The following is a 27,756-nucleotide window of genomic DNA, read 5'->3' as shown; positions in this document are numbered from 1 at the left end:
GCTGCACCTTTTTACAGTCTGTGTTGCCTCGTGATGAGCTTTTGAATCCATCTTCTTTCTGCTCATAACAGTAAGTGCATGTGATAGTTATTGAGGATTTGTAGAACAGCCACACAGCAGCTGTCCATATTTACTAGAAGGCCACACAGGTTTTGTGCCAAATGTGTTTTAGGAGTTTCCTATTAAGCTGCATAACATATAGGAGGAGAGAATGGAAATGCACATCAATATCCACCTGATTTATCAGATTAGATTAGATTCTTATTTTACTTTAAACATACAGCAACATAACTGCTGACCTCAGATGGTGAATTCATGTTTTCAAGGGTCTAGAGGTAGAAAGGTCCCGTGCTATGAAGACATGAAGATTCTCAGAAGTTTAATGAAGACAAAATGCAAACGTGTCTACATTTAATGATCCACTTTGACCATAACTCATCTCTTCACTTCAGAGTGTCAAGCATCACTTTTTGCTCATCAAAGATCAAACAATAATAGTATCATAACCATATTATGTTGTAACATTTGGATGGAAATGTGTTTTATACATTTTTTTTTAATAACCTAATGCCAGTTAGAGAGAGCTTTTTCTTTCTCTTTTCATTTAGTAATCCGTCTACTTACAAATGTAAAAACAATATCATATGGGTTCATCAGGTCATTGTGGTGGCCAGTAAGTAAATCATTCCAGCACCTTTATGTATGCAGGATCTAACTATGTAATACATGAAGGAACAAAACTAGTGGATTATGTGAACTATTGAAGTCTTCCTGTTCAATGCTGTGATAGTCCAGTATAAAGAGTATTGCAGTAATCTAATCTGTTAAAGATAAACCAGTTTCTCAGGGTCAGTTTGTGATAGAAACCTTTGTCCATGTAATGTGTAGCTTCGATATAATTAACTAGTTCATTAGTTATTCATTAACTCATCAACTGCAGGATCAATCGACAGGATGCAGCTTATTGACGGTCTTGAGACAATCAGCCACAAGAGCAGGAGGTCAGTTGGAGAGGAACAACTGCAAATATCAGTTGGACCATAAAAGGCTGTAATGAAATATACTTGCAGAAATTATGACTTGAGTCAAAGTACGTGAAGGACTTTGGCCGCACCACTTTATAGTCTCAGTGGAGAACAGACTCAGAGGTACAGCAGGTAAGTGCCTTCGTGTTTCATTTAAACGGCTCTTTGGAGGCAGAACAATTTGTTTGTAACTACAGCGAACAAAGCCAGAAGGCAGCTGTTCTTCCTTTTAAAGCCAGATTTATCAGCCAAAGGACAGTCATACGATATATATCCTACTATCCTACTATACTTCCTGTCTTTCCTGTTAATCTTTGTGGCAGAACTTGAGGATGGCTCACCTGAGTGATGGATTGTTCTTTAAACCTCTGCTCGGTTTCTTCAGTGCTTCGGTTTTCCAGCACACCATCATCCTCCTCCTCCTAACAGACTCTTGTGGAGGTAATTAACACACAAACATCATCAGGTGAAGTCAACATGAGAAAAATGATCACTTATCAATGTGTGTTTCCAGGCCTGCCTCAGGGAGTTGGACCATCTCAGACTCTAGTAGCATCAGTTGGTGATGACGTTATCTTGCCATGCCACCTGGAACCTGCAGCAGATGCTGTTTCCAAGACTCTGGAGTGGAGGAGACCTGACCTGGAGCCCACATTTGTCCATGTGTGGTATCAACGTCGGGACTACCTGGTTAACCAGAACCCGTCTTACAAAGGAAGAACATCTGTGTCCATCGAGCAGCTGCAGCAAGGAGATCTTTCACTGAAACTGTCTGCACTGAAACCGTCTGATAATGGGATCTATAGATGCTACTTTCCCTCAGAGGATAAACACTCTACTGTTGAGCTCATTGTTGGTGAGTTTGTGAACGTTTTTATGCGGCTTCAGTGGAGCAGGTTTTCTTTAAAGCCTCCATGTGGGGGGAGATGGTTGGGGATCGAGTTCAGTGAGATACTAAAGATGATTTTGGTGTTTCTGTTTAAAGAGAAATGAAATCTTCAGCCTGTCCCCACTCCTGAGACACATTTAAGTCAATCAAATGTGTCCAAGGCTGAAGCAACCTTTAGCAAGTCTAACTGAAGAGACAGAATACATCGTAAAGGCCGTCCATGATGGGGTCTTGGATAAACACCATTAGTTGTACAGTGGTGTTTCTTCTCTCACAGAATGCTTTTGTTTTTCCAACAGAGCAGATATCTTTTATCTAGCTGTCTCATGTCACGTTAGTGTCTTCCAGTTAAACATTTACTCATATAATAAGTTTATGAGTGTCACAGCTTCAAACCAGCTTGTCATGCTGCTGCTAGTGTTGTCCTTGGCTCTGTTCATGACTTCCACATCTTGGATCAGGTTTTAAGGTTCAGACAATCTAATTGCCAGATTTAGGTGCAGGGTACTTTTTCTCTGTGGAGACCTCTAGTACGATGTCATCAGTTGGAGCATTGGGGAACTTTGCAACAGCAGTTCCATTTTTAAGGTGAAGGCAGCAGTTGTATCTGCACTGCTGACAGTGTCGTACTGGTGTAAATGTCCCCGTCTTTCACACTGTATATAAACATGCTGACATTTTCTGTACATTTCTTCTGTCTCCCATCATCAGGTTCTGTCTCCTCACCTCTCATAGCGGACATTTACTTAAACAGCAGAGAGGTGGTGTTACAGTGTGAGTCTAAAGGCTGGTATCCAGAGCCTGAGGTGTTGTGGCTGGACGGGGAGGGAAACCTGGTCTCTGCTGGACCTACAGAGAAGGTCCTGGGTCCTGACCACCTCTACGCTGTCAGCAGCAGAGCGACTGTGGAGAAGAGACGCAGCAACAGCTTCACCTGTAGAGTCCAACAGAAGGCCATCAACCAGACCAGAGAGGCACACATCCAGGTGTCAGGTGAGTTCTTTCTCCAAACATCCTCGTCTTTCTAACCTTCAGCTGAGGTGTGTTTTCCTGTAACTATTCTATTCTGTGTTTGTGCTTTATCGTTGCAGCTGACTGCCTCGAGGTCACGTCTTGTTATGCTGTTCGTCTCAGCGTTACCTTCGTCGTTTTCTTCGTTTTTACTTTTGCAGTGGCCTTTGTTTTCTGGCGATGGAGACAAAACCAAACCAGAGGTACCAGTATAGCTCTGATTGTGATGACAGCCTCACAGAAGCCCATGAAACAGTCGCTATTGATTCGCGTCACTCAGCGTGATTTTCACACAAGGACACAAAAATGTGTCCTTTATAAGCAACAATACAACATTAATGCTATGATTATATAATCTAATTCATGTCTCCTTCTTTTTTTGTCAGTTTTTAATAACAATCGTTAACGTTTCTTAACATAAAAACCCAAAGTGTCCCTGACAGCTCAACAAAATGACTGGTTACTGCTAAGTTTGAATGATGAAAGTTTTATTTCTGTATTTCATGGTGGAAGCAGCCTCATTATCCATGAGCCAAACTCATGTTTTTAAAAGGTAAAAAAAAAGAGTAAATTCATGATGTATTTCATTGGAAATTTAACGCGTTTAATAAAAAAACATGTCAATATAGTTTCAAATATCAGAGGCATCCTGTGTTGGGATTTTTTCCATCCCAGTATGATACTGGAGGGGTTTATGTGAAGACTAAATCATCTTGTAACTGTGTTTCAGGCTCCTGTTACAAATAGCTTCTGTCTAATTCCGTCATAAAACACTTTATATATTCTCTAAAATATGTGAATAGATGAACAAAATGTTTTATTCTTTACTTTTTCCTCTGTTCAGTCTCTTTGTTACTCAAAGCAACACTGGATAGACAAAACCAGTTTAAACTATATTCAACACAGCTCCCTGTTTTTATATTCACACAGATGAAGCTAAAAAGAGAGAGACAGAGGAGCTGATGGCAAAAGATAAAATGGTGAAGAAAAAGACAAAGCTGAATAAAGAGTTACAGAAGAAAGAAGAAAAAAAGAAAAACCTGGATGAAGTGGTTAAAACACTGATGGAGCAGAAGAAGGAACTTGAAAAGCAGAAACAACAACTTAAAGATCAGATGGATGAAATGGACAAAAACATTAAAGATACTGAGTCAGTGGAGAAGATGACAGACAGTGACCAAACTCACACAATCACATTAACAGCCAAAAAACAGCTGAGTGATAGAAAACAAATAGATGAAAATCTGATGCTGCAAACAGAGAAACTACTGAATGAAACAAACACTTTGTTAAACATAATGACTGAGAGGAGGACGGTGGTAGAGAACCACCTGAAGAACATTAAAGAGACACTGGAGGAGATTGAGAGGAAACATTCAGAGTAGAGACTCAGACCTTCATCTGTTCACACTATCAAAAGACATTTGGGTTATTTTGTTCACATCAGTGACCTGACATACAGTAACACACCTGTACATGTCAGGTGTGAACATGGGAATGAAATTATTGTGTGATTATAGTTTGATACTTGTCTAGTTTTCACTACTGACTGCAGAGCTTAATGCTGCCTGCACTGATGGACTGTAATAGTTCTAGTTATTGTGATTATTAAGACTGAAACTGTTTGAGATGTTTGAAACTTCTTCTTTCCACCTGTGCCCCACCTGGTTGTCTTGTTTTCCAGCGGTCCAGCATCTTTAGTCAGAGTTACTGAGAGTTTCTTCACGTCTTTTCAGTCTGATCATGTTGGAATCTATTAGTACATTGTTTTTGTAAACTTTTTGGTTTGACTGGTTTTTTGGTGCCTGCTCCTTGTTTTCTGTGCAACATTAAAGCTGCACCTTTTTACAGTCTGTGTTGCCTCGTGATGAGCTTTTGAATCCATCTTCTTTCTGCTCATAACAGTAAGTGCATGTGATAGTTATTGAGGATTTGTAGAACAGCCACACAGCAGCTGTCCATATTTACTAGGAGGCCACACAGGTTTTGTGCCAAATGTGTTTTAGGAGTTTCCTATTAAGCTGCATAACATATAGGAGGAGAGAATGGAAATGCACATCAATATCCACCTGATTTATCAGATTAGATTAGATTCTTATTTTACTTTAAACATACAGCAACTTAACAACTGCTGACCTCAGATGGTGAATTCATGTTTTCAAGGGTCTAGAGGTAGAAAGGTCCCGTGCTATGAAGACATGAAGATTCTCAGAAGTTTAATGAAGACAAAATGCAAACGTGTCTACATTTAATGATCCACTTTGACCATAACTCATCTCTTCACCTGTAATTCTGTTGCACCTGGAAACATCACACTCTGTGGGCGTCTGTGGACACATGGGAATTATGCTATCATTTATATTAAAGTGCACTTCAGAGTGTCAAGTATCATGTTTTGCTCATCAAAGATTAAACAATAATAGTATCATAACCATATTATGTTGTAACATTTGGATGGAAATGTGTTTTATAACATTTTTTAATAACGTGTATTAATACGTGTAATAAAATTCCTCTGTGTGGAAAAGTGTTTTTAATAAACTGTGAATGATGCAGTGCAGGGGGAAGAGTAGTAAGTGTGACTTTAATGTGTGTGTGAGAGAGTGTGTGTGTAGATTGACTGGCAACAGATTGTGTTAACATGAAACCTGCTTCACATCAGCATCAGCTGATCAGACATTAACCTTTAGCTTGAGCACTGCACTATTTACCTGCAGCCTCACAAAGCTGATCGCTCTTCTTCGTTCTTTGGTTCAGCCACTGGTATTTAACTCTATTTAACCACTGAGCATATTTCTATCACACCAGCAGAAAAGAGCTTCAGTCTAACTCTTAAAAATAGAGCTGCATCGAAAACAAAAACAAGGCACACAGGAAGAGACCCGTCCTCAGCGACCTCACACTGCAGTCTGATGCTCAGAGAGTCTGTGGGAAGACAACATGGAGGTCAAAGCTCTCTGCACCAGACTGTGTGACAACTGATCATTTTCTAGGACGAGTGCCGAGTTTCTATCAGAAAGATACTGACTCTTAAGAGTAACTGTAGTAGCTGTATGAATGGGTGAAGCGTTTAGATGATGTGAGCGTGTCTCTGTTCTTCTGTCTCTCCAGTGTTTCATGTGGGGTTCCTGCTTTGTGTGCTTGATCAGAAAGTTGGTATGTTAGTTTTTTCATTCATTTTGATAAAGCTCTTGATAAAGAAGAGCTGGAAGTAGTTAAACCGACCCTTCATGAATAACTTAAAGAACAAAAGTTTGATCAATCATCACAGGTATGACTGTACAATCTTATGGCAGCACTTGTTCTTGTCCTTGTTTTTGTAGCAGAGATCAAGTGACTTTCTTTTTCTTTCAGATTCAGTGTTTCTTCATGTGGACCCAAACAGAGTGCAGTTATTCGAGTATGACACTTTAACTTTCCATTGTGATTTTGGGTTCCATCACTCAGCTGGACTGAAAGTTGTACATAAGCTCAAAGACGAACTGCCCTCATGTGAAACTACTCGTAAGGTAACATCCGCAGGGTCTCCCCGCTTACGCAGATGACAGTGGAGTGTTTGGACGAGAGAGAAGCAACAGCGTCAGTGTGTTTGACTAAAGACAACAGTTTTTGCTTTGTGATACTGAAACTTATCAGGAGTTTAACATGAATAAATATCAAACATCTGTTGTTCAGATGGTGATTCTGGTGAGTCCTGTCCTTCCTTCCGTCAGTGGTGACCTGGTTTTATTGTGGTTTTATTGTGGTGTTCAACTTTTTCCGTCTCGTTTCAGGGCCCTTGACTTCCTGCCCTTCTGTGTTTGGTGCTCATGTGACTGTCTGCCTCGCTCTGACTGTTTCCAGCTGTGCTCTAATTATTCAAGAATTCAAAAGTTAGGATTCAATGATCCAAACATGAGCAGCATCTTGCAACAATGGCGAGGAAACACTTCCTTTTACCATGAAGAATGTAAAAGTCCCCTATTAGTCTACAGCCTACAGCAGCATAACTAGGGGCCGGTCCAAGGCCTGAGCCAGCCCTGAATATAAGCTGTATCATAAAGGAAGCGTACTCTTACACAAAGAGGAGGTACAGTATATGCCTACCAGAACAAGACTGGAAGAAGATTCCACAAGAGAGTAGTCTGATAGTAGAAAGCTCTACCTCCTGCACCACTTCTGAAGACTTCAGGAACCACAAGTAAGCTTCATTGTGGGAGTACAGTGTTCTGATGGGGTACTTTAGTAGTAGTTATGTACAAAAGTGCAGATATTAAATGATATATGTGTATAGTATGAATAATGGATAATATACAGTCTATACAGTGGTGCAAATTATGCAGGAGAAAGATTTCAAATTCTGTTCTGGATTTTTTTAAAAGCCAGTGCAGTTAAAGGATGAAAAATACATTTAAACATAACTTTTTATCAATGTACAATGTAACAAAGCAGTAACTTATTAGGACAAAATCAAAAAATTGATTTACAGAATAAATTTAATCCTGTACAATTCAAACAAAAATCAGTGATTTACAGTCACTATTATATGATCATGTTTTTCCCCATAGTCTCATGAATCAGGTTTCCTGAATTCATTCTGCAGGCTGAGATCCAGTTTTGTCGGACAGAGAAGTCAGGACTTTTCCTGAGTAGAACTGAATGTTATCTATCGTATTCTTCTCTTCCTCTTCATGCTCTCCATATCACCAAAGAGGGCAAGAAGACACAGTTAATAACTGAGATGGATCTGCATGCGGCAAAATGGAAATTATGTGAGTATTTTTGAGCAAATGTTTTAACAATTAACTTTATTAAAGAGCATTTTTATTGTCATCACACTGCTAAACTGCTAAAACATTTCCTCTGCTCCACTTGCATTCATCTACAACACCTTCCTGTTGAAACCACCCTTGACCCTTGACTTCAGTCATCGTTTCGTAATGAGCAACTGTCTGGAAAAAGAAAGGAGTGAATAACCTCAGAAGCAATTATGACTTATAATTTGTAATGAGTGAACATGAAATGTGCAAAAAGTGCACATTTCCTCTTGTCAGTTCTTTAATTTATTGCCCGTCAGTGATTCAGACCAACTGAGGAAAGTTCTACTTCTGCTTTTTCAGCACGTTGACACTAATAAAGTTTTGACTTCATATGATGAAATTTGTATGATGAAATGAGGACAGGTTAATGGGAGTGTACAGGAATATGATAGATAGATAGATGAAGAAACACCTCCCTTTTATTTTTGGACAGAAACTTTGACTGTTGGACTAGTGTCAAATGTAAACATGAAAGTAAAAAAAGTATTTCAGTAAAATGGTGGAATGTGCTTCTATGTGTGTGTTTCCAGTTGCTGTCAGTGTGTTGCTGTACCTCAGCCATGCTGCTGCTCTCCGCCCGAAAGAAGATCTGGCTGACTGTCTGGAGGACAATGACTACAATGAGTTGCTGCAGACTGTGATGACCGGCCTTCCCCACATAAATACATCTCATCACGTTGCTATTGTCGGAGCTGGCATGGCTGGACTGACGGCTGCTAAGTTACTGCAAGACGCAGGACACAAGGTACATGCAGCAGGCTGATGTGCTGCCCATGTCATTATAAGAACCATTGCACAACAAAGAACTGTGCAATCAAAGATTTTTTAAGCTTGGGCCTCTAGCCAGCTCATCCTAACCCCTATAACCATGGTAGTTATCATTACATTCAAATTAATTTGGCTGTCTGCACATTTTGCTTCTATAATGAAGAGCCTCAACATCAGATCAAAGATACAGGAGCCATCTTAAGACTCCTGCCACCTCAGTTCATATTATATGTTAGTGGTCCATATCATCAAACCCATTTGCAAATCAAACTGCCACAAAATAATTGCCAAAAAAAGAAGCTGTGGCCTTTTGGGCCCAAATGCAGTTTCTGACTTTGCCTGGTTTGTAATCCAGCCCTGTGTCGAAAACATTTTTAAATCAGGAACATTTAAGATTGAATAAAACCCAAATTATATATACAATTACTTTTAATAGAGGTACTAAAAGAAGTAGTAAGTGGCAGTACTGCACTAGCAAGAATTGTTAGAATAGTATCGCAGCAAGAATAGTTAGCTCTTGCAGTAGCAGTACCAGCAGCAATTATAAGTGGCAGAACTTATTATACACAGCAAAATCTGTGTTAGCTGCACCAACAGCAGTAGTAGTTTAGTAGAATAGTAGACTAGTAATGGTAGCTGCAGTGGTTGTTGCAGCAGTTGAGGTAAGACTAGCACCTGTGTCAGTAGGAATAGCTGTAGTGATCAGCAGCAGCAAGAAAAGCTAAAGCAAAAGCACTTGTAGGAAAGCAAAAGTACTCGTACTTAGCACCAACTACTACCTTTGAAACATTACATGACTGCCTCACATTCTGTTTCTATTTGTCTGTATCTGTCTTGACAAGGTAACCATATTAGAAGCCAGTGGTCGTGTTGGAGGGCGGGTGGAGACCCATAGGAATGAAAAAGAGGGCTGGTATGCTGAACTTGGAGCCATGAGGATCCCAAGTTTTCATCGGTGAGGTCACATATTGTTTTAATTAAACATTTACATATAAACATATGCATGTAACCTTCCCCCTCTGAGGCTAACATTGCAAAGTAGACAAACTGACATTCCAGGGCAGACTCAAAGTTTTTCTATTATATATAACATAAAACATTACAGTTTAGTGTCATGAACAAATGCAACAGATTTGCATCAAAATATGGCCTAACCAGTGTCCAGTGTTGTCGCAACCTTTTTTGTCACTTAACTAAAATCTCAAAAATGATGCAGGAATGTCTACCACTGTTTCAACAGCATTGTGCTCTGGGTTGCTGAAACTCTGGGGGTCAAACTGAATGAATTCATCATAGATGACCCCAACACCTTTTACCTGGTTAATGGCTTGCTGGAGAAGACGTACACAGTGCAAAGAAACCCAGACGTCCTGAATTACAATGTGTGGAGCAGCGAGAAAGGGAAGTCAGCTGACAAGCTGCTACAGCAAGCTTTAAAGAAGGTATGCAAGACAGAGGAAAGAAATGAAGGATGGACTTAGAGGGGGTTGCTGTTAGTGTGAGGAATCACAATAAGTTTACACAATTCAAGCAAGTCTATTTGTCTCTTTTGTACAGCAGTTTATCATCAGCATAGAAGAATTACATAAAAACGGTGGTCCATTTTGGACATTCCAGGTCTCTGTTCCTTCAGTCACTACTAACAACATGGTTTGCAATTGAGCAACAGTAAAAACACCTGTGACAAGTTGAGCTATGGAAGAAATGGAAATGACATTGTGAGTGAACTCCAGATACACAGAGGCCTGATTGTCATATCAACTCTTTATTTCTTTTTTTAACCATAGCGGTTCTTAAGAGGAAAGAGATGCCTTCCTGACCACTCTGGTTATACACTGATAGCATTATCTGACTGGAATGAAGGCTGCATTGAAAGAGCTCATCAGTTAAACAGGATCATCCGCTATAAAAAAGGATGCTGTGACAAATTGTGTTTAGATCACTTTCTTTGTTCAAATAAATGACGACCTCTCTGTCTCTTCATTATTTCAGTGACAATAGATAGATAAATTATGAAACTACTTCTTTCTTTTCTTGTTTTGTAGGTGAAAGACTACGTTGAGGCTCGTGGCTGCATGGCTGCGCTGAGAAAATTCGACCATTATTCTGTGAAGGTAAAACACACCTCAACCTCAGATGTTATTAAACAATAACACTGTGTGTTGAGTGAATTAAAACGTGAATCACCACTGATACTTTTGTGCATTACAAACGACTTAAATTGGGTGTGCCATTTCTAATTGCTATTGTTTGACTTTAAGGTTTTGTTTGAAGAACAGCTTGTCTTTCATCTTAAAGTTTCACTACAGTGAGTCACATAATGGGACCTCTGAGAGTAAAATCAGTTTATTAAAGAATGTTAATATCAGACAAATACAGAAATGTAAAAACACGAGATAAGAGACTACAGAAAAGTGTCCCATGTACTGTTACTTAAGATGACCCTGTGAAAATTCACTTTTTTCCCCTAGAATTTTTTCCAGTATAGTGTTCTTGCTGTCTTGCTGCTGACTGCATGACATTTCTTTGTTTTACAGGAATATCTGATACAAGAAGGCGATCTGAGCTCAGAAGCAATACGAATGATTGGAGAGCTGCTTAATGAGCAGAGCATGATGTACACAGCGCTGAGTGAAATGGTCTATGACCAGACTGACATCAGTGACGGCACTATGTGAGGCCTATATCCTATACTCTCATCTTTTATCCACAGAAGAGTTCAATTCTAAAGACCCAAACCAGAAAAAGTCATTGAAGGTCTGGGAAAATGACAATTTCTACATTTTTCTATACAGTGTTGTTTTCCACTTTATCTGTACATGAAATATTTGGACTGAAACGGAGTCACAATGTAGCAGCAGAGCACATTTTGATCTTAACTAAGAAATGTACACTCTCAACCAACATGCAGTTGTTACTGAGGCTACCTTTAGCTTAGCGTACCTTTATTGTGGTGATGGATGCGGGTTACTATTAGCCCTGGCATAGAGTATACTATATTGCTAAAGTCTGTACCACAAGAACATTTAATGCATTTTTTATTATGTTTTTTGGCCATTTGGGGAATAAGAACCTGTAAACACAACACTGACATGTTGTCACCATATAAAGTTGTTATGGAAAACATGTTGGAAACAATTGCCTTGTTGCACATCCAGCAGACCCACAGCAACATTAGTATTCATGTGAAGTTGTGTTTCTCGCCATCCAATGGGAATGTGTGTCCAATGTTAATCTCCAGCTCTTTAGGTGCTAAATGTTCCACTGTCTTCACCAGCGAGGCATTAAGTTCACTGGAGCTGGGCAGGTAGTGTTCAGAGGATTACACTTGTGGTAGGATCGATGTTGGCTTCAAGATGTCCAGTCGAGATTTAAATCTGACCTGGACTGTGATGTTGGCTGCCTCAACAGACATGAACGCCTGTTCCACAGATCACAATCATTTGAATTTTTAGCTGTGCCAACTTTCTCTGCAAGAATTAATTAAAATGGTGCTGTGGTTAGCACTGTTGCCTCACAGCAAGGAGGTCCTGGGTTCAAATCCCGGTTTGAACCTGAGGTCTTTCTGTGTGGAGTTTGCATGTTCTCCCCATGCTAGCGTTGGTTCTTTCCGGGTACTCCGGCTTCCTCCCACAACCCAAAGACATGCACATTAGGTTAACTGGTAACTCTAAATTGTCCGTAAGTGTGAGTGGTTGTCTGTCTCTGTATATGGCCCTGCCATTGGCTGGCGACCAGTCCAGGGTGACACTGCCTCTTGCCCAATGTCAGCTGGGATATATGTTTGTGGATTTATATGTTGTTTTTTGTGTATTTTTAAGGTATGCGGAAGTGACTGGCGGGTCTGACCTTCTCCCCAAAGCTTTTCTAGATGTCTTGGATGTCCCTATTTTGCTCAACTCCACTGTCAAACGTATCAGCCAGTCAGATAAAGGTGTAATCGTATCGTACCAGATAGGCCAACAGCCTTTTCTTACTGACCTTTATACCGACGTCGTCTTGGTAACCACCACGGCCAAAGCAGCCCTCTTTATTGACTTTGTTCCACCTCTCTCCATCAAAAAGATGGAGGCCCTGAGGGGAGTCCACTATGACAGTTCCACTAAAATCCTCCTCACCTTCAGTGAAAAGTTCTGGGAGAGGGACGGCATCCGAGGAGGAAAGAGCATCACGGACAGGCCCTCTCGTTTCATCTACTACCCCAGCCACAGTTTCCCAACAAATAAGACCATTGGCGTCCTCCTGGCTTCTTACACCTGGGCTGATGACTCACTCCTCTTCACCGGTGCGAGTGATGAAGACCTGAAGGAGCTGGCTCTGAGAGATTTGGCAAAGATCCACGGCGAGCAAGTGTGGTCTCTCTGCACAGGGGTGGTGGTGAAGAGGTGGAGCACGGATCCATACAGCTTAGGTGCCTTCGCCCTCTTCACCCCCTACCAGCATTTAGAGTACGCTAAGGAGCTCTTCAAAAGCGAGGGCAGGGTGCACTTCGCTGGTGAACACACAGCCTTTCCTCACGCTTGGATCGAGACATCTATGAAGTCTGCTATCAGGGCTGCTACAAACATTAACAGAGTGTCAGCTAGCGGTCGACACCACGATGAGCTCTAGTGTCTCAAATGTAGGCTCACAGTGATGCTTGTTTCACCATGCAGCTTTAATTAGAACACGCAGCCTTCCCTCACGCTTGGATTGAGATCGGGTCTGCTAAAACACCAAAAGGTGTCGTAGATCTATATAAATGTCGAAATGTCACAAGAATATTAATCAAGAAATCTGTATGCACAATATGCACAATATGAAGTGTTTGTTTTCCACTGATTTAAGTGCACACCAAATATGGAAATAAAAGTATTTCATCCTATTGTTATGTTATTTATTGTTTTTACCCATTTATCCAGTGACTGACATTTATATTCACACCTATAGACAGTCTAGAGTCAGCATTTAGCTTGACCTTTCCATCTTTAGACTGTGGGAGGACACCAGAGCACAAAAAACATGTCTGGCCTTGGTTTTATTTCTACAGCAATACATTCTGGGTCATACATAATCAATCAGGGGACATTAGAACTGGTTGAGCAAGCTGTCCAGAGGAAGAAAGCCTAACAAGTACATCCCGAATCGTTCCATAGGAAAACATTTTATTGAATTATTTAATTTTAACAGTTTTTATAAATTTTACAAATCTTAAGAAAACTCTTCTGTGTCATATGTAATCAGGGGACATAGATGGTTGTCACCATGACCTTTGACTGACTCACCTCACAGAAATAAAACAGTCACCACAACAAATGGCTGCCATTGATGGATGAATGAAAATGCAGGAATCTTACTGGTTAATATATGCTGTATATGTACCATGAACTTCCAAACTATTTATACCTTTTGACTTTAGTATAGCAGTACAAGATCATTGTAAGTGATTTTGTAAATCCATGAGCAGGACTGATTCATACCAATACTGGATGATGATGATGATTTTTGGATAAATGTGATGAAATACCTTGATTTGTAAGGTATTCAATCTGCTAGGTTTGCCAAAAATCACTTATTTTATATTTCAACATAAAATTGACTGATGAAGAAATTCATTCATGTCGGGCACAAATAAATTTAATACACACTACTCACAGAAAGTCAGGGATGTTCAGCTTTCAGGTGAAATTTCAGGATGAACCTAAAATGCATTCTAACCTTTCCAGGTGAACTTAATGTGACCTTCTCTAAACTTTTGAATGTCCAACTGTTCAGTGTCTCAGTACTTTCTGCACCAGCTGCTGTTCTCTAACAAGAAGCTTAACAGCAACATTCACAACAGGTTTGATCCATGAATCCACCAATACATTTCCTGCTTCAGGTAGAATTGGTATTTAAACAGTCCTCCTCATCCTGCTGTTCACATTCTGACATCATGAGACCAAGACGACACCTAACAGTTGATCAGCAGCACCTCAACACTGGAGGCTTCAAACAGGAAGTCCTCAGACGGAGGTGTTCACTGAGCTTAGAGGGTCACAGAGTGTCATCAGGAGGTCGGAACAGTGATCCAGAGACTGGAAGAGTCACAGAAAGGAGAGGAGTGGACGTCCTTTGGCCACGTCCCAATTTATTGAGACACTGAACATGTTTTGTTGTGATTTTCTTTCAATAAATAGTTTAAAATGAAGAAATCACCAGTGCATGATTCTACTTAAATGTCCTACTGTCATGATATAATATCACTGTAGCATTCACTTTTTCCATTTTCCATAAATTTCACCTGAAAGTCGAATATCCCTAACTTTTAGTGAGTAGTGTACTTTCAATCGACGCTGGTTGGTATTAACTCTGGTCTTGGCTTTAAGTATTTACCAAAAGAATTCATAATCCTCCAGAAGTTTACAAAGAAATCTCCAATATGCACATAAAAAAGGATGAATACCTAAATGCAATAGAGTAGAGCTGATGTTGAAAGTAATTTTCTTACTTTCTTGAAAGCTAAGCAAGTTCAAGATACCACACCTCCATGTGGCAGAGCCTGCAGGCATGTGACTATGGGAATGTGGTGAGTGTATTAAATCACAGATGAAAAATCCCCATTTTGTTTCCTCATTGTAGTTGCATTATTGCCAAGTTTCCCGCAAGATAACACACATTCCTCGGTTTGATGACACCAGAACAGTTATATTACATCACCTGATTGCAAGAGCTGATGAATATTGAAACTGAAAACCAAATCCTGGTAATGTTTTCAAATAGTCGGGAAGTCATGCCCTTCGTGGTGTGGTCAGTCAGGTGAGAGGAAAATTCCAACATGAGATCAAACTATGGTTTATAAGAGGCCATGATTTCACGTTACATCACTATAACATCAGAATTTGTCGCTTAAGCTCTTCTAAAGGTAAGAAAATATCATTCAAATCTCCCTTAGTTCAGTTAAAACATTACTCAGCCTAAACAGGACTGGATGAATCCAGACCCTGAGAGGAAAGTTATATCGCTAATAATACTAATAGAATAGAAAAAAAAGATTAAAAGCAAAATGAAAATATCGAATACAAAGTGAAATGTGTCAAAACGTGCAAATAAACAAAGAAATAATTGAGATTAAATGATACTTTATATAGCATGAATATAAAATGTGCATTATATATGTTGTTAAATAGACTAGAAATCCTAGTAATAATGACAAAATGAGCTTTTTGGTGTGTTTTCTATGAGGACTTGCAACTGTAACTGTCCAGGAATGAACCGTTGTGCCTCCTTTCTTTTTCTGGTTCTGTTCCCCAAAGACGAAAAGAAGACGAGCTTGAAGACAAACTGAGATGGAAACACGTGTGGTGATGTGGAACTTCTGTCAGTAATTTGAAGCTTTATTCCCTGACGTTTATTATTTCAGTTACGAACGCAAATAGTTGATATTTCCTCCTGTACAATATCTGTGTTTGATTTAACAGATTAAATATGTTTAGGATTTGTTTGGATTAGAATTATTCTGTGCACTTGAAATATGAGCTGTGCGTGCGAATGTCGCCGTCATCAGTTCCTCAATGTTTTTCCCAGCCTTAGGAAATGACCACCGTACAGTAGTTCTGCTTTGTTCTTATTGTTTTCATTTCATTCAGACTTCACTAGACTTTATAGGAATATACGTCACATAATGAGGAGAAGAAGTAGGATCTGCCAGAGTAAACCTTTTTTCAGATTGGAAATTATTCAGTTTTATGCTAATTTTAAATGAATTTGAGTCACTTTCAAAGATCATTATCGACTAAATGCTAAAAGACAACGAGATTATTATGAAACATTTTAATATGAATGAACCCATTTGGTATCCCAGAACAGAAAAATGATGATGAAAAGGAGGCATGGACCATCACTGAGACACATTGTGGGAAGTTCAGCGTTATTTTTACTTCTAGTTGTAGTACTGACTCATGTGAAGACAGAATGTTCTTCATGGATAGATCCAAGTTTTATTCATAGATTTTTGTGCATGTGAAACAAATGGTAATTTGGTATTATATGGAAAATAGAGAGTTCAGTTACTTCCAGTTAATTCTCAGGGTAAACATAAATGCTTAAGTGTAATATGGAGAGTTTCCATTAGTGAATCGATATCCTTTCAATGGAGCTTTTCTCTCAAGGAAAGTCATATTTTCCAGTAAGTTAAGAAAATAAATCAGTACGAGATAATCTGTTCCCATAGATGGAATAATCATGATAGATTACATACATATAGGCTGTGTATATAAAACAATGCACAGTATCATAAATGTTTGTATTTTTGATCTAATCATATAGTTTATGATTCATACAGAACCAAAGCGACACCAGACCTTCCTGGTGGGAACATCTCAGTCCAAATCCCACTGACATCAAATTCATCCTTGAAAGAAGCCCTCACTCAACAGTATATATGTTTAGATGAGGATAGTAACAGTCCCACACCATTACTCATTCAGTATCTGGCCTTTAATGAACAACGTGCCCCGTGAGGAAGGTTAGAAACCTCTTGACGCGAGTTCCCCGTAGGAGTAAATGGTGTGTTTGTCTCTTGGTGTGTTTCTAGTTGCTGTTTCCAGTGTGCTGCTGCTCACTTTGTACCACAGCAACACTGCTGCCCTCAGCCTGAAGGAACATCTGGCTGACTGTCTGGAGGACAAAGACTACGATAAGCTGCTGCAGACTGTGAAGACCGGCCTTCCACACATGAATACATCTCAGCATGTTGTTATTGTCGGAGCTGGTGTGGCTGGACTGACGGCCGCCAAGCTCCTGCAAGACGCAAGACACAAGGTACATGCAGCAGGTTGATCAATTAAAGAGGAAGGTTAGGGTTAGGGTTAGGGTTAGCAAATGCAACAGAGTATTAACAGAGAGTCAATGTTTTTTGCTGAAATTAAATCACACTTTGCATGATTTCTTTGCTTTCCAAGGTAACCATACTAGAAGCCAGTGGTCGTGTAGGAGGACGGGTGGAGACCCATAGGAATGAGAAGGAGGGCTGGTACGCTGAACTGGGAGCCATGAGGATCCCAAGTTCTCACCAGTGAGTAAAAATGTGCCTTAAATTTGCAAGTTTTGCTCTTAAAACTTAAAGATATCCCTAAACTCTGTAAATAGGCCCAATACAAGCCTCAACCTGCTCACTAATGTCTCATTTACATTACTTAACAACACGCTACATGCCGTCGTCATGTGTTTGGTCTCTTCACAGCATTGTTCGCTGGTTTGCTAAAGAACTGGGGGTCGAGCTGAATAAATTCATCATGGATGACATCAACACCTTTTACATGATCAATAGGCTGCGCAGGAGAATGTATGCGGTGAAGGCAAACCCTGACATCCTCGAGTATAAACTGCCTAAACGTGAGAGGGGGAAGTCAGCTGAACAGCTGCTGCAGCAAGCTTTGCAGAAGGTCATTCACACAAGGATTTGGATTTTTTCTGTAGTTAAACTAAAGTGCTGGGGGTTGACTGGGTGTGTGCATGCAGAAGCACTGCTCTACATATTAACAACTGTAAAATGATCTTTTCTGAAGGTGAAAGATGAAGTGGAGGCACATGGCTGCAGAGCTGCGCTGCAGAAATATGACCACTATTCTGTGGAGGTAAATTACAGAGAAACAAATCATGTCAAATCAAAGTGGGCTGGGTTATGGGACAATTGAGCAAATTTACATCTGCTCACTTTTTCAAAAGGTACCCTTTGGATTTTGATGAAGATTAAGTTTGGGGGTTGTAATATTGAATGTAGAAAGCATCTGTGTGTTGTTTCATAGGAGTATCTGAAAGAAGAAGGTGATTTGAGTTCAGAGGCAGTGAGGATGATCGGAGACTTACTCAATGAGCAAAGCCTCATGTATCTGGCACTGACTGAGATGATCTACATCCAGAGTGACGTCAACGACAACACCACGTGAGATGATTATTATTAGTAAACTGATAGCCTCACTGAGATTGGGGTCTCTTTTTTCCCCACAATGCCCCTCTCCCCCTGTTTGTTAAAGAGGACCAGTCCACCCTTTCATATTAGATGAAGTGGTGAGTAAGATGGCTTGAGTTGCGAAAGTTATTGAGGTGCTTTCATTGACAAAAACAGTGAGTAAAACAGAAAGTTGGACGTTCACGGCAAAGACTGAAAAAACAAAAAACAACCTGGCTGGTTTCCAGCCACCCTCACACTGACTCCTCGCGTGCTTTGGTGGCCAGAGGTTTATAACTGTTAAGCCCCTCCCCCAGGACCAACCAACCGCTGATCAATCAATTATCTTCCCTTTAAACAATCAGCTTCACTGCCAGTTCTTACCTGAATCAAAAATATCACACAAATATCACTATTTATAGGCATCACCACATCCCAGTCAAAGGCCTTAAATAAAGCTCCAAAGCTTTGACACAACTTCATCAGTTAGGTAACATCACCTATCACCTGGTTAGAGATGGTACCTTCCGCCATCAGCACACCTGATGTGTGATGATGGGACCTCTGGAGCCTCTATATAAGCCAGCACTCTGCGTTGGCTCTGTTTCACACCCTGAAACATGTGCCGTCCACAATCACACCTGTGATTAAGTGCAGTGAGACTTTAAGATGGAGGGAGAAGCATGCATATGTACAATATCACCATAATCAAGTGCAGACATTATTGTGGATTGCACAGTGGTTTCTTAACTCGTAGAGGAGACACATGATTTGTTTCTGTACAAAAAAGGGGGTTGATTTCATACATTTGTGCAATTATATCCGTCCAGAAAGATGCCTGGAATGGGTTATTTTAATTTAAAGCCAACGTGTCGTCAGACCACATCTCAAGCGAGTGTTTATAGCTCAAATTCATCTGTTGGCTTAAAGGATGACTATTAGAGAGAGGAACAGTGTTGACACCACATATAAAACATAAACTCAAGGGGCTCAGTTCAATGAGACTAAACATTTGTTTTTGTTTCAAAGGTACGATGAAGTGACTGGTGGGTCAGATCTGCTGACCAAAGCTTTTCTCACTGTCCTTGATGTCCCCATCCTCCTCAACTCTAAAGTGAAACGCATCACCCAGTCAGATGAAGGTGTGACTGTATCGTATCAGACAGAAAACCGGTCATCTTGGCAGGATGTTTCTGCCGACGTCGTCTTGGTAACCACCACAGCCAAAGCAGCCCTCTTTATTGACTTTGTTCCACCTCTCTCCATCAAAAAGATGGAGGCCCTGAGGGGAGTCCACTATGAAAGCTCCACTAAAATCATCCTCACCTTCAGTGAAAAGTTCTGGGAGAGGGACGGCATTCAAGGAGGAAAGAGCATCACGGACAGGCCCTCTCGTTTCATCTACTACCCCAGCCACAGTTTCCCAACAAATAAGACCATTGGCGTCCTCCTGGCTTCTTACACCTGGGCTGGTGACTCGCACCTCTTCACCGGTGCGAGTGATGAAGACCTGAAGGAGCTGGCTCTGAGAGATTTGGCAAAGATCCACGGCGAGCAAGTGTGGTCTCTCTGCACAGGGGTGGTGGTGAAGAGGTGGAGCACGGATCCATACAGCTTAGGTGCCTTCGCCCTCTTCACCCCCTACCAGCATTTAGAGTACGCTAAGGAGCTCTTCAACAGCGAGGGCAGGGTGCACTTCGCTGGTGAACACACAGCCTTTCCTCACGCTTGGATCGAGACATCTATGAAGTCTGCTATCAGGGCTGCTACAAACATTAACAGAGTGTCAGCTAGCGGTCGACACCACGATGAGCTCTAGTGTCTTTAAATATGCTTTCTCACCATGCAGCTCTAATGAAGGTCAGCGGATACCGTCACTGAAGAACTTCCCTTCTACTCCCTATATATATACTGCACATTAATAAAAGGCAAAAGCACTTTATGCTCTTTTTTCATCTCAAGTAATGACTTGTAGGCATAACAGGGACATTAAACACAGCTGTCTTTTTCAAACCTGAACTTACTTATTATATTTACTTTGGTGGAAACTCTTGACAACACTTTTGTGTTAAAACATTGATAAAAAAACACAAAAACCGAAACACAACAAATGTCTCCCATTTAGAAATCATTTATTTGAATGTTAAGGGATCGTATACAGCGATAGGCATCCCATAACAAATGTGAAATGAGTGAAAAAATGGTCTGTAATTTCAGAGCTGTGTTCAACAACATAACTAAGAAGCCAAGCACGTGTTATGAGATACAAACATCCTCCAACCAGCTCTCGGATTAGTTGCTTTTTACACAAAAAAAGTGTAATTCATGTCCTCTGTATTTTTGTGTCTGGTTAAATGAGTTGATTTGTCCATTACTACTCTACTCTGCTTTTGAACTACTGTTTGAAATTTGTTTTCATTTCACATATTGCAACAACACTACTAGTTTGAGCACTCAGATGGCTTAATTCGTGGTGATTCGTGGAAATTAGCCACTTGTAAGCTCAGACAGTAGTAGTTTGTTGTGTATAATTACATCATTCATGCCCTCATGTATGTCCAAAATAATAATAGTAATTTATCCTCTCAAATGAGTGAATTGGGCGCTCAGATTTGTGGGTAATGACAAATAATCAATTACTACCCCTCTGCACAGAAATGAGTAACTGACTATAACTGTAACCTTTCAATAATCTTTTCTTACCTATTCAGAAATTTATTACATTAAGGACATACTGTCTGTGGATATACTAAATATTTTGCACGTTAAACGTTTTATTCTTGACGTCATGTAAACATGTAAACATTTCTAATTTGTATGCACAATTTAATAATTTGAGAAAACAAATTTCGGCTCCACTACCACAATAATCTCAACTAAACTCTGTGATGTTGGTGAGACTGCCCTATATGTAGATTTTATCTCCATGTTATCCAATGACGTCAAATCTAACACTCCATGCTGGCTCCGCTGTCATTTATTGTCTAAAGTTGTATTATTATGAAACGTACTCTAAACTACTTTAATAGAATCATCTTCAAATCTGGTCGTTGTCACCACTTGTTGCTTCAATGGCAACAGACCAGTCTTCCTGCTCGGTGTAGGAACAGCAGAGGTAAAACCAAACTGCTGGGCACACTAAACCAAGTTGCAGATATCAGCACCACACACCCGTCACTGTAACTCAGCAGTGGCGAGACGTCCAGAGCAAGACAAACAAGGAACCCTGCAAACCAGAACCACAGCACTCCCATTATAGCCGTGACAGTGTGGAAAGCCCTCTGCTTTGACTGATCAACCCGCTGTCTGTCCCCACCCACGTCCCCCGGCCCAGGACGAGCCAGAACACAGAGAACACGAAGGCTGCAGAAGGAGACGACAATTAAAGCGAAGGCCAATGAACCGAAAAATGCGCCGTACATAACATCAGGGGCGTGCAGAGTTCCAGTCCATCCACAGCTCAGCAGCCAAACACATGCAAGGCTGATATTTCTGATCTTCACCCCACTTGACTGTCTCAGCTCCAGGTAGGTGACGGGGTGAACAACAGCCAGGTATCGATCCACACAGGTCAGGACGTGAAATAACGATTGCCCAGATAAACCAGCTGTAATCACATAATACCCTGCTGACGTCACCTCTGAGAGACCAGTGTATGAACCAAAAAGGAACACTGTGCCCCCCAAGGCATGTAGCAACTCATTAGCAGCCATGTGGTAGGTGAAGATGTCGGAGTGGCTTGTTGTCGCAAAGGAGCGCTGCTGCCGCCATCTTTGGTGGCCCAGATAGAAGACGAGACTGCAGAGAGGGAGGAGGAGGAAGGTCTTGGTGATGATGAAGGCGGTGAAGATGAAAACTCCAGCTGTGGAGTCTATGCAGTGGTAGAAATGATTGAGGGAGGAGGAGGAGGAGTTGACTGACATATTGGGTAGCTTTTATGGAGAAAACAGAGGAAACAAAAATAAATGAACAGACAAAGACACAAACCTTCATGTAAGAGATGATGACACGTTAACCTCACAGATGTCTTTCCTTTTGAAACTCAGGCCTGTATTCATCTATTACACAGTTTTGGTGTGTCGACATGAAAACGTCTTCTAAGCATAACCTTTACTGGTTAACCGCAGTAGTCAAAGTACCAACATGCTTAAATCATCATGAAATTCATCTTGAGGCTTCTCTCTGTTGACGTTGCTGATGTTCACAGCAGAAATTGTGAGCATAAAAGCTTTTAATTGAATCTCATTATTAGATATATTGTAGTTGGCTATGGTGGCAGTTAGTGGTTTGCTAAGGTTTTTTAATTATTGCAAAGCAGTGTGCTGTGTGATCAGTGAGTCATAACCAAAAACTGCCAAAGCAAAGACCAAGTCTTTTTTAGTCTTTTTAGTCACTGGATCTGTTTTTTGATACCTGCATTAGTGAAGTAGCACCTATTTTTTGCCATTTGCTCTTGCTATACATTTAAAGATATGAACTGAAGACCATTATGTGATTAAAGGACACCCACCTTGTCAGCAGTGTTTGTTTCTGATCGTTCTCCTCCACGTCCGAACTCAGTGACTGCTACTCACTAGTATCTGATCCTCAAAATAGTCCGATGGTTGTGCGTGATGGCACCTGCAGACAGCTGCAGGACTGTGGTTTTTTTTTTTTTGCATGCAGCCAAACAAATGATTTTGTGTCACCTACTATATAGTAAATCACAGTAGGCAAATTTTCTTTTCACATTATTCTTCCACTTGGACCTCTGAGCACTCGGTCAGCTGCTGATGAGCAGAATATGAAATGGAATAATTGCTTAGATTTATAGGTTTCTTTCATTTTTAATGCCGGACTGATGATTGAACAGTAACTCATAATCTTACAGTTAATCCACACATGAAGCATTTGAATCACTTGCTGTGTTATTTCTATGCAACAGTCGTCATTTGTTTTATCAATCCATTACGTTTGACAGGATTTAAACGACCTGCTTTGAAAGACTGATATTTATTCAGATTAAATGTTGTCATGTCAGCAGTTTGGTGGAAATGTTCTGTGATGTGCTTCATAAGGAGCGTGAATAAAAATGATCAAAATAATGGTGTTTTAGTAAGTGTGCTCAGCCCGATGTGACAGAATCACAATTGTTGTATTTGATCCGAAGTCTATTATTTAAATGTCTCACTGCAGTTTTAACTGTACCTGCAACCAGTTTTGGCCAAATTTCAGTGCAACCTGAGTCGATCATAGAGGACTGATGGAGCTTTTGTTCTCCAATTCTTAATATAGAAACAGGGGAGTCTCTCTCATGATATTAAAAATCTATAAGTTCATGCTATGGCCGGCAGGCTTCAATAAAGGTGTCCCACAAGGATCAATTTTGGGACCTCCGATTAATTTTCTGTTCAACACACAGACGTCACTCAATCATAAGTCTAACAAAACACACTGATATCTTCCAATAATCCTCACAAAACAAAACCACAAAAAATGGCTCCCATTTAGACATGTTTTATTTCAGTGTTAAGTGATTGTATATAACAATAGGAACAATGAGCAATCAACAAATGGTGAACACAGCAAGAGAGTAGGAGGGGTAATGTTAGGGACTAATCTGTAATTCAAGAGCTGTGCTCCAGAACATTACTAAGAAGCCCAGTGTGTATAACGAGTGAGTAACTGTCAAACTGTTCCTGACTGAATAAATTCTCAATCAATCAATTAATTGTTTAATTGTTAATTGTTTGAACACTCAAACGACTTCATTACTTTTAAATGAGTTCATTCTAACGCACAAGTTTGGCAGTTGTTCTCTCAAAGTCTCTTTAATTACGTAATTAGTGCCCTCATGTTACGTAATTTGTGTTCCTAAACTAGTGATTCATATGACCTCATGTAAAGATGTTAAGGAATTTGTGATTGAGCTCATTATTCATTAATTCGAAACCAAACATTACTATACTGTGGGCCTTCGTTATTAATTTGAGAAAACAAGGTTTTGTTTGAGTTGAAATCAAATGTTCCCACTTTGTGCAAATGATATCACAATTTTATCTGAAATACTGCTGCAAACCAAATAATTTTGGGCCATAATAATCACTACAAAACTGAGTAAGTGGTTGGACTGCTTTATATGCAGATGATATAACATACTCTATTACATTTTATCCATCTATAGCAAAACTAACACTCTATACTTCAACTTGTTAAGTTTTAATCGGAGGTTCAGTTATTGTGAAACTTATTCCAACTATTTTAATAGTTATCCTCAAATCCTGTCCAGTTCTTGTCTGTACTTGCTTCAATGGCAACAGACCAGTCTTCCTGCTCGGTGTAGGAACAGCAGAGGTAAAACCAAACTGCTGGGCAGACCAATCCAAACTGCAGATATTAGCACCACACACCCGTCACTGTAACTCAGCAGTGACGAGCCGTCCAGAGCAAGACAAGCAAGGAACCCTACAAACCAGAACCAGAGCGCTCCTGTTATAGCCGTGACAGTGCGGAAAGCCCTCTGCTTTGACTGATCAACCCGCTGTCTGTCCCCACCCACGTCCCCCGGCCCAGGACGAGCCAGAACACAGAGAACACGAAGGCTGCAGAAAGAAACGACAATTATAGTGACGACCAATGCGCTTAACATAATGATAAAGGAAAGATCAGGGGCGTGCAGAGTTCCAATCCATCCACAGCACAGCAGCCAAACACATGCAATGCTGATATTTCTGATCTTCACCCCACTTGACTGTTTCAGCTCCAGGTAGGTGACGGGGTGAACAACAGCCAGGTATCGATCCACACAGGTCAGGACGTGAAATAATATATGCCCAGGATAAACAACATTGGTCATTTTAATCCCCACTGTTGTCGCCTCTGAGAGACCGGTGTATGAGCCACAAATGTAAACTGTGCCACCCAGCACAGAGAACAGCTCATTAGCAGCCATGTGGTAGGTGAAGATGTCGGAGTGGCTTGTTGTCGCAAAGGAGCGCTGCTGCCGCCATCTTTGGTGGCCCAGATAGAAGACGAGACTGCAGAGAGGGAGGAGGAGGAAGGTCTTGGTGATGATGAAGGCAGTGAAGATGAAAACTCCAGCTGTGGAGTCCATGCAGTGGTAGAAATGATGGGTCGCAGAGGAGGAGGAGGAGTTGACGGACATATTGGTTTGCAGGATATTGCTTTATGGAGAAAAGGACAAAAATAATTTGATTGATTGAAGAATTTCTTTAGTTAAACTAAGGTGGAGGGGTTGACTGGGTGTGTGCATGCAGAGGCGCCACTGTACATATTACAGAGTGTATAAATGTTTTCTGAAGGTGAAAGATGAAGTGGAGGCACAGAAATATGATCAAATCATGTCAAATCAAACTGGACTGGGTTATGGGACAATACATCTGCTCAGTTTTTCAAAAGGTACCCTTTGGATTTTGATGAAGATTAAGTTTGGGGGATTTAATATTGAATGTAGAAAGCATCTGTGTGTTGTTTCATAGGAGGATGATCGCAGACTTGTTCAGTGAGCAAAGGGATCTGCTGGATTTTTCTCAGCCATGGGGAAGAAAGGGGGGGACGCCCCAACAAGCAGTTATCAACGCTGCGTTTAAGACTACTCCAGCTCTGATTGGTGGTTTTCCCTCAGGTGCGGTGGAGAGGCCAGCTTGTCTTTCTCATGTACTACTGTCAGGATACGGTGACAAAAAGATAGTCATAAATACTATTACTTTGATGAAAAGGTAATGTAGAGGTGTTTTGTTTTTACAACATATCAACATACCAACAAAAGTTTACACTGTAGCATATATATAGATTTTGTGCATTTGGAGAAATTTTTTAATTATTATAACCTGAAGACTTTCTTGTCAAAATCAAACAATAAATATCATGTGAAGATACCACAGTGGTGGGTCTCATCTCTGGAGGAGACGAGACAGCTTACAGGGTGGAGGTGGAGGGACTGTCAGTCTGGTGCACCACCAACAACCTCATCCTGAACACCACTGATTGTCGACTTCAGGAGGTGTAAACCGGACATCCAGCCCATCACAATAAATGGGGACAGGGTGGAGATGGTGCCAGACTTCAGGTTCCTGGGCACCTACATCGGTGAAGACCTGACCTAGACTGTAAACTCTACAGCGATTCTGAAGAAGGCCCAGCAGAGACTCTACTTCCTGAGGATTCTCAGGAAGAACAACCTAAGATCTGAGCTCTTGGTGTCCTTCTACCGCTGCTCGGTGGAGTCGGTGCTGAGCCACGGCATCTCGCTGTGGTTCTCCAGCTGCACTGCGGCAGAGAGGAAGCAGCTCCAGAGGGTCATTAACACCGCCCAGAGACTGACTGGCTGCCCTCTTCCATCTCTGGAGGAGATCTACAGCACCCACTGCCTCAGGAGAGTCCGCAGCATCATCAGGGACTCCTCACACCCCGGACACTACCTCTTCTAACTCCTTCCCTCAGGCAGACGTTTCAGGGCAATAAAGTCTAGCACCAACAGACTAAAGAACAGTTTCTACCCCAGAGCTGTCATTGCCCTGAACAAGAACAATAACAACACAGCCAAACCCTGAAGAGTAAATCAACACTAAACAATACAACCAAACTGTTAAATAGGAATGTTTACTTTTTACTTTCACATATATATATATATTTCATTTTTTTTGTATATATTTCTTTATTCCTCCAATGTAAATACCCCCCCCGTGAACTGTAAAGTCTATTTAATTTCTTTTGCACTATTTTCATCTTTGCACATTCTTTTTGCACTGTCCATGAGAGCTGCTGTTTTTATTTCAATTTCATTGTGCTTCGTGCTCAATGATAAATAAAAGGATTCTGATGTGAAAGGGCTCTTGTTAAAGTTAGACATTTTTGAGACTTTGATTTCCTTTGTTACGGTGGCAGTAATTGTTGCTGTAGAAAAGTTTTCATTTAGGCATTATGCAAGAAAATGTTTGGTGGACCATGACCACCAGATAAGGAAATAGTATAAAGAAATATTGGAAATGTTAATAATTTAAAAGGCTTACTATCTCATTATTTACAATAAAATTGTTTTGGCAATAACTTTTTTTTGTCCAGAATTTAATGACAGATTTACAGTAAATCAACGACTCATTAAAGGCAACTATGAAAGTGAAAATGTCGGTGATCCGTCTGACAAACAATATTGGTTATATTCTGTGTGGTGACCTTCAAAACACCAAGAGACACCAATAAAGTTTCATTTAAACAACAACATCTTGAGTAAACAACCAGTGCTGAAACATGTAGTGATAAAAGATAAGTCTTATAAACAGAGACAGAGTTGGATATTTGAAAAACATGCATTTAAAAACATGAACTGAAAAGCATTATGTAGTTAAAGGACAC

At 40.5% G+C, this 27,756-nt stretch overlaps 3 protein-coding genes and 1 long non-coding RNA gene across 5 annotated transcripts; all 4 read left to right on the top strand.

Annotated features, from left to right (window-relative positions):
- The first annotated feature begins 979 nt into the window (after nt 1-979).
- On the top strand, nt 980-1,557 carry LOC139222571 (uncharacterized). Its single transcript, XR_011585931.1, has 3 exons — nt 980-1,157; nt 1,349-1,466; nt 1,540-1,557. It is a non-coding gene; the product is annotated as an uncharacterized lncRNA (long non-coding RNA).
- A 2-nt stretch (nt 1,558-1,559) lies between these two features.
- LOC139223191 (butyrophilin subfamily 3 member A2-like) lies at nt 1,560-4,310 on the top strand (the record flags this gene model as incomplete). Its single annotated transcript, XM_070855166.1, has 4 exons — nt 1,560-1,881; nt 2,626-2,907; nt 3,006-3,128; nt 3,856-4,310. Coding segments are annotated over 4 exons (1,182 nt in total), but the record flags the coding sequence as incomplete, so codon positions are not given.
- Nucleotides 4,311-7,022: 2,712 nt separating this feature from the next.
- LOC139222552 (L-amino-acid oxidase-like) lies at nt 7,023-13,231 on the top strand. 2 transcript variants are annotated; one of them, XM_070854345.1, is made up of 9 exons: nt 7,023-7,105; nt 7,473-7,565; nt 7,617-7,676; nt 8,255-8,469; nt 9,335-9,447; nt 9,733-9,934; nt 10,538-10,606; nt 11,030-11,166; nt 12,314-13,231. In XM_070854345.1, exons 3-9 carry the CDS (start codon nt 7,646-7,648, stop codon nt 13,101-13,103), a joined length of 1,557 nt encoding a protein of 518 aa, XP_070710446.1. In that variant the 5' UTR covers nt 7,023-7,105; nt 7,473-7,565; nt 7,617-7,645; the 3' UTR covers nt 13,104-13,231. The 2 variants fall into 2 exon arrangements, with proteins under 2 accessions (XP_070710446.1, XP_070710445.1); XM_070854344.1 differs by lacking the exons at nt 7,023-7,105; nt 7,473-7,565; nt 7,617-7,676 and having other exon boundaries at nt 8,221-8,469.
- A 3,784-nt stretch (nt 13,232-17,015) lies between these two features.
- Nucleotides 17,016-20,293, top strand: LOC139223190 (L-amino-acid oxidase-like). The gene is made up of 6 exons (XM_070855165.1): nt 17,016-17,273; nt 17,414-17,526; nt 17,695-17,896; nt 18,020-18,088; nt 18,260-18,396; nt 19,432-20,293. Exons 1-6 carry the CDS (start codon nt 17,016-17,018, stop codon nt 20,219-20,221), a joined length of 1,569 nt encoding a protein of 522 aa, XP_070711266.1. The 3' UTR covers nt 20,222-20,293.
- The last annotated feature ends 7,463 nt before the right edge of the window (nt 20,294-27,756 follow it).

This window comes from Pempheris klunzingeri, chromosome 23 (genome assembly GCF_042242105.1).
Source record: "Pempheris klunzingeri isolate RE-2024b chromosome 23, fPemKlu1.hap1, whole genome shotgun sequence".
Classification (NCBI taxonomy): Eukaryota; Metazoa; Chordata; class Actinopteri; order Acropomatiformes; family Pempheridae; genus Pempheris; species Pempheris klunzingeri.
This window is presented reverse-complemented; position numbering and strand designations above follow the sequence as displayed.

Excerpts from the sequence above, each read along its gene's own strand:
- LOC139222552 (XM_070854344.1), top strand. The coding sequence starts at position 8,221 with ATGGTGGAATGTGCTTCTATGTGTGTGTTTCCAGTTGCTGTCAGTGTG. Across the intron at positions 9,448-9,732 it reads AGGATCCCAAGTTTTCATCG|CATTGTGCTCTGGGTTGCTG; the intron begins GTGAGGTCACAT and ends CTGTTTCAACAG. Across the intron at positions 11,167-12,313 it reads GACATCAGTGACGGCACTAT|GTATGCGGAAGTGACTGGCG; the intron begins GTGAGGCCTATA and ends TGTATTTTTAAG.
- LOC139223190 (XM_070855165.1), top strand. The coding sequence starts at position 17,016 with ATGGTGTGTTTGTCTCTTGGTGTGTTTCTAGTTGCTGTTTCCAGTGTG. Across the intron at positions 17,897-18,019 it reads TGCAGCAAGCTTTGCAGAAG|GTGAAAGATGAAGTGGAGGC; the intron begins GTCATTCACACA and ends TCTTTTCTGAAG. Across the intron at positions 18,397-19,431 it reads GACGTCAACGACAACACCAC|GTACGATGAAGTGACTGGTG; the intron begins GTGAGATGATTA and ends TTTGTTTCAAAG.